Source organism: Suncus etruscus, chromosome 4 (genome assembly GCF_024139225.1).
Source record: "Suncus etruscus isolate mSunEtr1 chromosome 4, mSunEtr1.pri.cur, whole genome shotgun sequence".
NCBI classification, from domain to species: domain Eukaryota; kingdom Metazoa; phylum Chordata; class Mammalia; order Eulipotyphla; family Soricidae; genus Suncus; species Suncus etruscus.
In genome coordinates this window covers 159,952,563-159,965,679 of record NC_064851.1, presented here as the reverse complement: position 1 = coordinate 159,965,679, position 13,117 = coordinate 159,952,563, and the positions used below count along the sequence as shown (strand labels likewise).

At 44.2% G+C, this 13,117-nt stretch overlaps 1 protein-coding gene across 1 annotated transcript in view; it reads left to right on the top strand.

Annotated features, from left to right (window-relative positions):
* The window catches only part of SNX24 (sorting nexin 24), a 161,722-nt gene that overhangs the window by 85,388 nt on the left and 63,217 nt on the right, over positions 1-13,117 (top strand). Inside the window, exon 2 of the mRNA XM_049771409.1 lies at positions 615-698. Within this exon, the coding sequence (XP_049627366.1) occupies positions 615-698 (84 nt within the window). The remainder of the gene's footprint in view (positions 1-614; positions 699-13,117) is intronic.

Here is a 13,117-nt window from a genome sequence, read left to right as displayed (position 1 = left end):
AGCCCTAGCTCCCAGTTCTGACCCACTGACCCGAGAATCAAGGAATTGTCATGTGAAGGCCTACTAATGAGAACACTTTCAGCGGCCCTTCAACCTTCTGGAGCTCAGGGCCTGAGCTGTCACTTGTGTCCCTAGGGGCGGGATGCAGCAAAGCACAGATGAGACTGTTGATGAATATGCAGGCTGGGAAGAAGGTAACCAAGAATGCCAGGATGTTGCATGATGGTCTTAGAGATTGTCCGGTCTCATGAGGGCCAGAGTGGAAGGCAGATTGTGGGGGCCCTGACATCAGCCTCTAGCTCCCTTGTCTTCCTGTGTAGGTTAGTGCAGTGACTGAGAGGAAGGCTGCGTGCTGACGCTCAGAAATCTTTGAGTTTCTCACACTAGGAGATATTTGTGGAAGAGTCTGCAATGTGGTAGCCTTTGGGCTACAAGCTCATCAATCAGTGTTGTGGGGCTGGGGTCTCCTGAGCCTTCTGGGTTTGGGGGTATCAGCCACTGTAATTAAAGGGATGAAATTTATCATGGTCACAAACTTACCACATCAGACTATTGAGGGTTTGGAACTGGTGGAATTAATCTTTATTTTTTTTTCATTGCTCCCCCCCCCCCAGGTATTTAAGATAGAAGTGTTAATGAATGGAAGAAAACATTTTGTTGAAAAAAGGTACAGCGAATTTCACGCCTTGCACAAAAAGGTAACTTGTTTTCCTTTTCTTCCTGTGGCAGATGCCATTTAATGAGGTTCACATTGTTTTCTGTGGTCCCCAAGAGCATGGGTTTCCTTAGTCCTTTGATGTCTTTTGTCATGAAGTCAGTTTCCTGTTAAGTAAGTGGTGGGGTCCCTACATTGTTTGTGTCTGCTAACACCTTCTGCATGGACAGATATGCAGAAGATTGGCTGTGTATTGTGCTGGGTATTGTGGAGTAACACAACAGAATACCTATCCCCAGATCCATGAGGATATTTGTTTTACAGAAAGATGGGGGGGGGGTGCAGTTAGAGAAATAACTACATTGAGAACTATCATAACAATGTGGAATGACTGAGGGAAGTAGAAAGCCTGTCTAGAGTACAGGCGGGGTGGGGTGGGGAGGAGGGAATATTTGGGACATTGATGATGGGAATGTCGCACTGGTGAATGGGGGTGTTCTTTACATGACTGAAACCCAACTACAATCATATTTGTAATCATGGTATTTAAATAAATATATTAATTTTTTAAAAAAAGATGGGGGGTGTCTGGAGGAAGGGAGTAAATGATTGTAGGAAAGAAATTTGTTGAATTAACTTTTGCATTACCATGTGCTTGGAAAAGACTGAACCTGTATTTGAGCCTCTGGGAACCATGGTGAAGGAGGCGCCTGGACTTCCTGTGACTCTGAAAGGCCCCTTCTTGATGGTAAAATTTCATTTCTCAGACCTCGAGAGTCAAAAATTTCCTGTGATGCAAGAAAGTGAAAAGGAAGAGATGAAGATGAGCAGAAATGGGCAAGAAAAGGGGCCAGAGCAATTTGTACAGTGTGTAAGGCATTTGCCTTGCACACAGCTGACCCTGGTTGGATACCCTAAACTCTGCCAGGAATGATCCCTGAGCAGAGAGCCAGGAGTAAGTCCCAAGTGCCATAAGATGTGGCCCATAAATGAAAAAGAAAAGAAAAAGTGGGGCAGGAAAGAATCCAAGAGTTAACACTTTATTAAATATTTCACAAGCTATAAATCATTTTTGAGATACTGAAATTATCTTACTAGTAATCCCTCTTGGACTAGTCCAGAAAAGTACCATGCTTCAGTGCTGTCTTGCTTTTTCATTTATATACACATGTGTCTATATTTGCCACACACACACACACACTTACAAATAATACAGAAGATATAAGGCAGGGGTGGCGAACAAGTTTGACACAAAGACCCAAAATTTTAAACTGTGAGAGTCAGAGAACCACACCACGCAGTGACCTGCCAAAACAGACACTCACGCAAAAGCATCTAATTTTAACCATAATATATTAAACAATATATTAAACACATATTGCATTTTGCCATTTTGAGTGAGGATAAAAATCCTGTTCGCCACCCCTGATATAAAGCATTCATTTTGTTACTCTGAGAAGGGAGATAAGGAAGATATTGTGTCAAGGAAGACTTCTTCATTTCACTAAAGACCTTTTCTGAGAAATGCCAAAGCCTAAGTGATGTGATGTGGTAGAGTGCTTTTTCTGTATGAAAGATTATTTACCATTAAAACATTTTCCTTACCTTTGGAAAGAGAGGATCTTTGCAGAGATGCTAAGGACGCATCACTCAGGGCATCTGCGTGAATCCTTTGAGCTACATTTCCCCAATCTCCCCCCCCAATTTCTCTTTCCTTTTCTTTTTCTTTTTCTTTTTTTTTTTTTTTTTGGTTTTTGGGTCATACCCAGCAGCGCTCAGGGTTCCTCCTGGCTCTACACTCAGAAATTGCTCTTGGCAAGCACGGGGGACCATATGGGATGCCGGGATTCGAACCACCACCCTTTTGCATGCAAGGCAAATGCCTTACTTCCATGCTATCTCTCCGACCCCGAATTTCTCTCTTTTCTTTTTTTTTTTTTATTTATTTATTATGAGAACAAGGGTGCAAAGAAAGAGGACAAGGTAAAGTTACATGGAAGGACAATCACCCATAACATAATTCTCAGAAGTCCCCTTGCTGATATCTTAACTTTGAAATTTCAGCCAAAGAACATTAAGATAAATAAGACAGAATCCATGTACAAATAGTTTGTTCCTCAAGTACCCAGATTGTAACACATTATAATATTTCTTAACAGTACACAAGGCAATCTAAAGCCATAAAACTTACGTAACTCCTTAAACATTACAGGCATCGTATTTTCTTACATTTCCATATACATGCATATTAGCTTAAGTTAACCTCAAATTTTAAGTGAGTTCTTTTTAAGGATTAGAGTCAAAGGAGCACAGTAAAAGTGGTGTTAGAGTGGCAATTGTTGTTTGCATAGGCCCACCAAAATATGAGGGACATGGAAAGAAATAACCTTGGCCTAAGTACAAAGAGACCAGACCCCTGAAGTTTCCTGGCACAAGACCAAGTCTAGGCTCCAGGCAAGTTAGATCATCCAATCCAATACATTGTCTGTAGTGCCAACACACTTTTATTTTTCACACAGTCTCTGTTGTTGGTATCATGTTTCTGTATTAAAGATCCTGGAATCTGCATATCTTACATTGAAGTCAGGATGTGGAGCATCCTCTCCTTTTACCTCACAATCAAAGGGCAATGCAGGGAGCCCTGTCCTGTAAGCAGGTCGTTGTTGTTGTTAAGTCTTCTCAGTGTTAAGGGAAGTCTCTTTTGAGCAGGTCAAAGTCTGAGCAGTGTAGGTCTTCTGTGGTAGAGGATTGCTTCCAGGTGATGTTATAGACCAGCCTGGATGTTTCGTGGATGGCTTCCCTGGTTCAGGGGAGAATGGATTATGCCCTTTCTTCTGAGGTCTGTGCCAGGTCGTTATGTCAATGTTCAGGGTGTAAGGTCCCTTTGCACTACAAGATTTGTGTGTTCCAATCGCTATCAGATAGGATCTTATTTGTATGTATAGTATTTTCCCATTTTAATGAGCCTATGCAAATAAGAAGCAATGCCACGTGGTGTTATTGGTGCATATGGGGGCCATAAGAACAATTCCAATGATTCCCATGACATGGTTCAATCATAAGCATTAAACTGGGGGACTCTTCCACCAAAATTCCTTGTTAAACAGCTCAAAAAGAGAAGATAAAAAGTGGTTAGAATCATCACTGTATAAGACAACATTTAGTAAGAATTATAGCTGTCAGAGAAAAAACACAAAATATTCTAAAGAAATACGTGTCCATTTTATGTCTCTTGAAACAGTTTGGGGTTGTCACACACAATGCACAGCTTTGGACTGTGATTAGGATTGTACACTACTGAAGTTAAAAAGAGTAATGTAGGTTAGTGATGTTTGAGAGGGGGTTAGAGAGTTAAGGAGTAAAAAAGAGCTTTGTAGGGGTGTGGGAAAGGGCAGAATACAAAATGAACATTCTGTATACGCAAAACATAACATAAGAATAAGGAATATTCTGAATACATGAAGTACGCGCGAGGTGTGAGCACCCGCGTGGTTCTGTAGTTTTTGGATGCCTAGGGAGGAATTTCTCACCCCCTCCCCCCAGGGCCCGATTAACCAGGCGTGGCCCTGAAGACCCGCCTGGTGTGGGGGGAATCATGCTCGCCTGGACTAAGTGGTCAGCCCAGGGGTCCTATGGCTAGCTGTCCTGCCCAGAGCCCCCATCATACCAGTCAAAGGCACACGAAATCCTGGTATGTAGAGTGTTCTGAGCCCAGCCGAGCCTCTGTAGTTTTTGGATGCCATGGGAGGAATTTCTCACCCCCTCCCCCCAGGGCCCGATTAACCAGGCGTGGCCCTGAAGACCCGCCTGGTGTGGGGGGAATCATGCTCGCCTGAACTAAGTGGTCAGCCCAGGGGTCCTATGGCTAGCTGTACTGCCCAGAGCCCCCATCATACCAGTCAAAGGCACACGAAATCCTGGCATGTGGAGTGTTCTGAGCCCAGCCGAGCCTCTCGAATTTCTCTCTTTTCAAGAATAAGATTTTGAGTATAAATTTCAGCGCTGAGAAATTAGTGAGTCTATTTCCCTTAGTTTTAAAGAGGAGCTTCAAGCTTTATGCACTGTTAAACTCAGGTGCAAGGAATAATTTACATTTAATTCTCTAACTAAAAACTAGGACGTTCCTTACAGGGAAACCCAGAATTATGTGGACTGTTGCCTCCAACTTTCCCAGAGCACTAACTCAGAAACCTGCAGGAGATACAGCCTGGAAGCCGAGTTTCATATCCTTCTTAGCAAATCTTAGGTTTGGTTCCTTGTGTCTAGAGATAGCAGAGTCTATTGGGATTTCTGTTACCTGCCTAGTGAACTGGTGCATTCTGTGAGACCAGGGCCTGTGCTGTTTCCTGCCCAGCTTCAGATGCCACATCCAGCACCAACCAGCCTGTCATGTGCAGGCCTCTTTGCAAACCTCCCAGATCAGTGCCCAGCCCCTGTGGCCGTGACCAGCCCAGCTGGCCTTTGACTTTCTATCTTGAGCCTTTTGACTTTCTTGATCTGCATCAGGTCCACCTCATGCTTAGCTGGGTGATGCCAATTAGGTCTGCAAGAGCCTAAGGCTCTTTCCTTCTGCAGAAGAGGGCTCTTTCCCCAGCGAATACTCACACTTCATAGACAGTCACTTCTGGAAATAAAAATACTACATTTTCTAGGATGTTTCATTTAGTTTCTGCAGTTTGGTTGCTAATCTTAGCTACACCTGTGGCATGAGACTCCCCAGACCTAATAGAGCAGATGTTCTCCCAAGCCCTGTGTTGTTTATTTCTCAGCATCTGTTAACAGCATCCTTAGAAGACAAGGATAGAAAGGCAGCCATATGGGGCAGCTTTAGTTGGGACACATCAGTCAATCTTAGCATTTTCAGAGCAGAAAGTAGCTGTTATATTTCTCCTTTACCTGCCTTAAATTTGGTCAAGTTTTACAAAAATTAATAGGAAATAATGAGCGACATAAGTATAAATAATGGCAGGATATAAAAATAAACATGCTGGGGACAGAGCAATAGTGCAGCGGTAGAGTGTTTTGCCTTGCACGCACTGACCCAGGACGAACCTGGGTTCGATCCCATATGGTCCTCTGAGGCAGGAGCGATTTCTGAGCACATAGCCTGGAGTAACCCCTGAGCATCACCAGATATGGCCAAACAAAACAAAACAAAAAAAGCCTCAGTAATCTTGAATGCAAATGTGTTAATAATTGAAACAGGCAAAACATTTTATTAGAGTATGAAACTTGACTGATTTTTCTGCCACATCATGTGACTTTCTCCTTTTACTGTGATTTTAACTTCATTGTTGTTGTTGCTAGTTTTTTTGTTTTGGAGGCACATACCTGTCGGTGCTCAGGGCTCTGTATTCAGAACCTGGTGAAACTCAAGGGACTATATAGGGTGTGGGAAATCGCAACCCAGATCTGCAGTCTACCCATTGTACTTTTCTTCCATATATATGCAAACTTATATGTTTGAATATATATAAGTATATATACATAAACATGTATACGGTATATACATTTTTTGAGTATTATAATACATTTCAGATGTTAAAATTTACAGAACATATCTTCCTTTGAAGTGCTGTTTAATCTCTTTTCATTTCAGGCTTGTACATGGTTTTCTTGAATGGCCCAAACCACTGCATTATGCATTCTGTTCAGCCTGAGCTTTCATACATCTTATATTGTTTCTCACTTGTGTTCAGCCTCCAATAACACATGGTTTTATGAGCATCACTGAGTGGAACCTGGAGGCCCCAGCTATCGCCCTGGAGTCCCTGAGCACTCTGGCTGCCCTAGGTGTCTCCCTCACTACAGGGCCCATGCAGTGCTCTAGCACTGAACTACTGGTCAGGTTGGGCAGGTCTTGTAAGAGTGATCCCAGGCACCCTAAGTACATCTTGGGAAACCCCTTTCTCTAATAAGAAGCTATAACTATTTTTTTTTCTTTTTTCAGTTGGTCAGGCGTTAAATCCTGGCCCTCACACGAACAAAGCAGGTACTCTACCATTGAGCCACATCCCTGGGCTGATTTTTTTACTTTCAAAAGAGGGTCCAGAGAAGAAAGCATACACATGTTATGGGGGGTGAGGGGAAGCTGGGTTTAATCCCTGGTACAGAGCATTCTTTTCATGTTTTCCTCACTGCATCCCACTTCTAGGCACACATTTAGCATTTGCTAAGCATTTGGCCAGTAGTAGAGTGTTTTTGGAACAATTGCTTGTCTTTACGAGTCCCTGGGAGCAATGTTTCTGGTTGGAAAAAGAGTTTCCCTTGGAGGAGTTTAATTCTCTGGGACCTTGAACCCATTAATCTATCCTGTTCCCTTGCAGCCCCTTCTGAGTCAGAAGCAGTCAGCTGACTGCTGACTGCTGACCCCAGCTCTCCCCATCAGAGCCCTATCAGAGAAAAGGGTGCCAGTGAGCTCTGTGCATCTCATCCAGGACGGCCAGCCTTGTGCCTGCCCTTTCTATCCCCTTATTCCTGTCCCAGTCACAACTGTCACACACACTCCCCCGCCTGGAACCCAGCTCTCTTGCCACATTATATTGTCTTATTGCTGTTGAAATCCAAGTGAGCCAGAGAGATAGCACACTGAATAAGGTGCTTGCTTGCACGCAGCAAACCTGCGCCTAATCCCCGGTACTCCAGTGGTCCCCCAAGTCCACGAGGAGTGACTCCATAGTGCAGAGCCAGCAGTAACCGTTGAACACTGCTGAGTGTGTTCCAACCGCCCATCCCCAAGTGTAGTGTTTTCTCAGACTCAGGAGAACCATTTTATTTTATTTATTTTTTATTTTTTGGTTTTTCAGCTATACCCAGTGATGCTCAAGGTCACCTGGCTGTGCATTCAGAAATCACTCCTGGTTTGGGGGACCATAGGGGACGCTGGGGGATCGAACCTCGGTCGGTCCCAGGCTTGCGCGCAAGGCAGTACAAGTGCAAGGCAGTGCTTGTGCCACCGCTCCGGCCCAGGAGAACCATTTTTATTTCTAAACCCTCGATGTGCCTCAAATGCAGTTGCAGACAATACTCTTTTCCCCCTTCCCTCCCTTGGTCCTGACTTGGTCCTGTTGTGGCTTTGACCAGGTGGTGCACACCAGGCCATGCACTTAAGCTGTGGTCACTACATTCAGCTGGGCTCATGCCGAAGCAGTGGAGACAGAATATGTGGCCATAATCTCACCCAGAATGTTAGTCGTGGGCCATCTCCCCATCCCCATTCACCACTTAATTTTTTTACTTTTTTCTTTTTAATTTTATTAAAGCACCATGATTTATAAAGTTATTCATAGTTAAATCTTAGACATCCAGTATTCCAGCACCAATTGCACCACCAGAGTCGACTTTCCTCCACCAGTATTTTCATATTCCTCATACCGCACATATGATTTTTGACTGGCACATTTGGGGGATTGGTTTTTGGGCCACATCTGACTATATCAAGGCTTAGTCCTGACTCTGTGCATTGGGGTCACTCCTGGAGGGCTCAGGCTACCATGTGATGCTAGTAATCAAGCCAGGGCCAACCATGTGAAGGCTTTACTATCCTCCAGCCCCCTGATTGGCACATTTTTAATCTTGTTTATTGCATTTTGGGTCTCATGTTCTCAGTGTTCTTGACAATATGGTTTGGATATAGAGCTAAGCCAGTTCCCGACACTGCTGATATGCTCAAGGCCCTTCACCCCTTTCCCTGTTATTTCCCATTCTCCTCCTCTTATTTCCTTCCTCTATTTCTTTCCTTCTTTGTTTTCTCCCTGCACTCTGGAGTCACAGGTTATCTAGGAATCCCATCTTTACTACACTGATCCTGTACCCCCCCTCCATCCACAGCCTAGGAGTGTGGTGCCCTTTCTTCTTAAAGAGCTAAAATTCTTCTTTTGTCATGTCTTCTTCTGAAGTATTCCTCAATGACATCCTGGACCTGTGATTCTTTGCCCTAGTCCTTAACTGCAACATAACTGCACAACAACATCACAACAATGTGATGAGATTCTTTGCCCTGTCAATTTTACAGAAGCTGACCCATTCCCGCATTGTTTTTGGTAGTCAGCCTTAAAGATAAGCTGACCTGGTGGCTAGCACAAAGGGCCTGCACCAACTTCATGTACATAGGGTCTTCACTGTTGAATGCAAGCACACACAGACAGGCTTGGCAGTTCTCTAAAGCTTTGGCAGCTTCTTGGATCAACATGTGAGACCATCGTGCATGAGAGTGGTCTTGGCTCTTCTCTAAGCACCTCCATAGAAAATGCGTTCCTCTCCATGATGTAGGTTTACAAACAGTTGAGCGCACCCAAGCCTCCTAAGGACTTGGTCTTCCTGATGGCTCTCCGTTAGCCTGCTTTATGTGATTTCCCCACTTTCACTCATTTCCCGAGCTCTCTAGGGGCAGGTATTTAGTGGGGCTGCCTTCCACATTTACAGACCCCATTCTGCTTACTGCTTTGGCTCCCGAGTAAGATGGCTTTCTTTGATTTAATTGAGTGAAGGGCCAGTTTCAGAAGTATCTCCCAACTGCCATCCAAGCTAAAACGAGGTCTGATGCAGCAAATGGAATGTGTCTGGAGGGAGCCTGCAGGCAGTCAGCGACTGCAGATGCTCCCCTCACCTCAATCTGTTTTTCTTTTCTTTTTCTTCATGTGTAGAAGGAAAGTGTTTCTGCAGCTCCAGCAGGAAAGTGTTGTCAGGCCTAGTGTGGCCACCTACAGGCCTGTAAGGAATCAACTCTGAGTACATGTCTCACTTCTCACCATAGGAAGAGGGAAAGGAAGCTCGCTCCCTGGTTTCCCAGTACTGGTCAGCACCCCGAGGATGCCGGGGCTGGGGGTTGTGTGCAGGCATCAGAGAGGCCATCTGGCTGGACATAGCCTGGCCAGAACCGTTAATCATGGGCTGGAGTGGCAGAGGAGAATTTATCTTGTAAGCAGCTGGACCTCCTGCAAACAGCACATCTTGGGTTTGTCTCTCCTCATTGAAAGCAATTCATTACTCACCTCCAAAGGCTGTCACCAATCCCAGCAGCGATGACGCTCGGCTTCCTCAGCACCCCTGACAGGAATAAGAAAGAAAAATGTGCTCAGTACTCCATGTTCAAGATTAAAAACGAAAAGGAAGGAGGGAGAAAAAGACATAGAAGAGTTGATATTCTGTTCAGAAATTTTAAGAAATATGCTTTAAAAATTCAGTTTTTATCTAATTGAAGAACCACGATTTACATTATTGATAGCTGTTTTTGGCCTACCATATTTCAGTACTAATCCACCACCAGTGACAACTTCCCTCCACCAGTTTCCCAGTTTCCCTTCTAATCCCACCAACATACTGGCGTATTTCAGAGTTCAGCTGTTGTAACTTAGATCTTACATTTCAGTGTTGTTGAGACTGTAGATACATGCACAGCTATACTCTGCCCCCCTATACCTGAGGCCCCAAATCCATGTTTTCTCATTACTTCCTTTTCTCATCTTCCTTCCCCCTTGTTTTTTTTCTTCTCTGTTCTTCTTTTCTTTATAGTCTGGGCTCAAAACTGATCTAGCCATCTCTCTTTCTTTTAGTTCAAATGGAAATTTAAGTCGCATATTACTGTCGAACAATTTGTCAGTGTGGAATTTTGTTTTCTTCTTGAGAAATGCTGGAAAGACAGTCTTATTCATTTATAGTTATCACAGATTTCTCCTTTACTCTCACCCCCTTTAGCTCTTGCAAGTTCTCTTTCTCCCCTTCCTTCAAAGGCAATCCTAGTATTGGGTCATTCATATCCACTACTGAGCATAGTGAAATAATTGTCACTTAACAAAATAAAACCCATTTATTTTCTCTCCCCCAGCACCTGACCTCCCAGCAACCTCTGTGCAATCAGGTCATGATCCCCCACCTTACCTGCATTCCTGGGGCCTCCCTCTTGAGTGGCCACATCTCACCCATACACCTCGGGGTTGGGTGTCTACAGCCCAGACTCTCATATTCATTTTCTACTAAAGCATAACCAATGATTATATAACATAGCACAACAACTTATTGTAGCCACTTCAAACATGACCAGTGGATTCTTGCAGCTTCCAAGAGTCTGGATATAGGATGACAGGTTTTCTATTCCAGGATGCAGAAAATCAAATGCAAAGACCAAGATGCTACCAAGGCCAGAGTTTCCTCTGAGAGTGGGGTCCCTCCTCCCCACTGAGAAAAGACTTCACTTCATTCCTTGCTGTCATAAGACCCAGGCTCCAGTTCCCGTGCTGGTTGTTAACCAAGGTCCCTCTCTGCTGCCACCTCCAGCTCTAGCCAATGGTCCAGCTTTCTTTTTTTGTTTTTTGTTTTTTTGGTTTTTGTGCCACACCTGGCGGTGCTCAGGGGTTACTCCTGGCTGTCTGCTCAGAAATAGCTCCTGGCAGGCATGGGGGACCATATGGGACACCGGGATTTGAACCAACCACCTTAGGTCCTGGATCGGCTGCTTGCAAGGCAAACGCCGCTGTGCTATTTCTCTGGGCCCGGTCCAGCTTTCTTTAAATCAGCTATTTGCTAAGATTGGATCTGAGGACATAGATGACTGTCACACCACAAATAGGTAGAACCAGGCTCAAGGATAAAAGAGGAGGCCTTGCATATTCATGGCAGATGCATTTAGCCATGAATCCTTTCCTCAGGCTCCTGTCAGGAATATTTTCAAGCCTTGGTTGTATATAGATAATTCTGTGGAAATGGGGAACAGGAAAGCTGCTTTAATATCCTGATGCTCACCTGGACCTACAAGACCTTTGGGGGTGATGCATCCTCTACTCCATCATGGCAGCACTGTATGCCCCATGCCTGGTCTCCGCACCCCACCCTTACAGCATTATTTCACCTCTTCCCTTCACAGCATGACCCTAACCATTCACACCAGAGATCCCTAGTGGTCTCCAGAATTGTCTCCTGTCCTCATCTGCCCTCAACCTGTTTGTTTGCTCACTTTTCTGTCTTTACAGACTTACCATTGGCTCACATACAGTATGCTGGCATTTCAGGGATCAGTGTCAAGCCTCCCTGCATATATGAAACTTATTACCGAATCCATGCTGTCACCAAAAAGACCTTCTTTGCTCCTTTTCCTCCATTTACCACCACCGTGCTCACCAAGTTTTAGAATTATTAATTTTATCACATCTCATTGATATATTTGCTGTAGTCATTTATATTCATATTTGAGGGAAACCATTTAGTAATTATCTCTCACTCCCTGGCTCTTTCACTAAGCGCGTCCATTTAGATCCTTCCATTTTCCTGGAGAACCCCAGTGTACCTTTCTAATAGCAGAATGCCAGTCCTAGCTGCTGCCTGCACCTTCTGCCAGTGGATATGGGGGTGATGGTGTGGTTGGGCTCCTGTGCCCTCCCTCTCATGAAGCTTATTATATTGTTGTAGACCTGTTGTCTATTACCAACGTAGCCTGGAGGAGGGGCTCCATGTCTTCTGTTCCATGTTGTTCTTGAGAGTTCTTTGTTTTCTCTAGAGCTTTTAAATTATTTTTTATTTTTAAAATTTTATTAAATGAAACGCATTACATAGTTGACATAGTTAACCATTTATTTCCAGATAAATGACAACAAAGTTATTTTAAACAGAATAGAAAGAAAAAACAAATAGAGAGGCCAGAGTGATAGCACAGCAGTAGGGCATGCACGCGGCTGACCCAGGATGAACCTAGGTTCAGTCCCCAGTGTCCCATATGGTCCCCTAAGCCAGGAGCAATTTCTGAGTGCATAGCCAGGAGTAACCCTGAGCATCACCAGGTGTGCCCCCCTCCAAAAAAATAAGAGAAGAAAGAAAATTAAAAGAAATATTACAGTGACAAGCAAATTTGTTCAAATTATTTTACGTCTAATAAGGTCATTAGGAAATAGATTTGTTCCATATAAATCAGAGCAACGTTACTATTTTTTTGTGTTTTTTTTTTGGGGGGGGGGAGGTCACACCCGGCAGTGCTCAGAGATTATTCCTGGCTCCAGGCTCAAAAATTGCTCCTGGCAGGCACAGGGGACCATATGGGACTCCAGGATTCGAACCGATGACCTCCTGCATGAAAGGCAAACGCCTTACCTCCATGCTATCTCTCCGGCCCCGAGAGCAACGTTATTTTTAAAAAATAACAGTATGAGAAAAGAACAAGGAAAAGAAGAAAAATTAAAAAAATTAAGTTCAGGCCCAGAGAGATAGCACAGCGGTGTTTGCCTTGCAAGCAGCCGATCCAGGACCAAAGGTGGTTGGTTCAAATCCCGGTGTCCCATATGGTCCCCCGTGCCTGCCAGGAGCTATTTCTGAGCAGACAGCCAGGAGGAACCCCTGAGCGCCACCGGGTGTGGCCCAAAAACCAAAAAAAAAAAAAAAAAACTAAGTTCAGTGGCAAGCAAATTTGTGGAAACTATTGTATCTCTAATAAAGTCTAATACAACGGCAGAAGGTTTATTAAGCTCTTGTCATTAG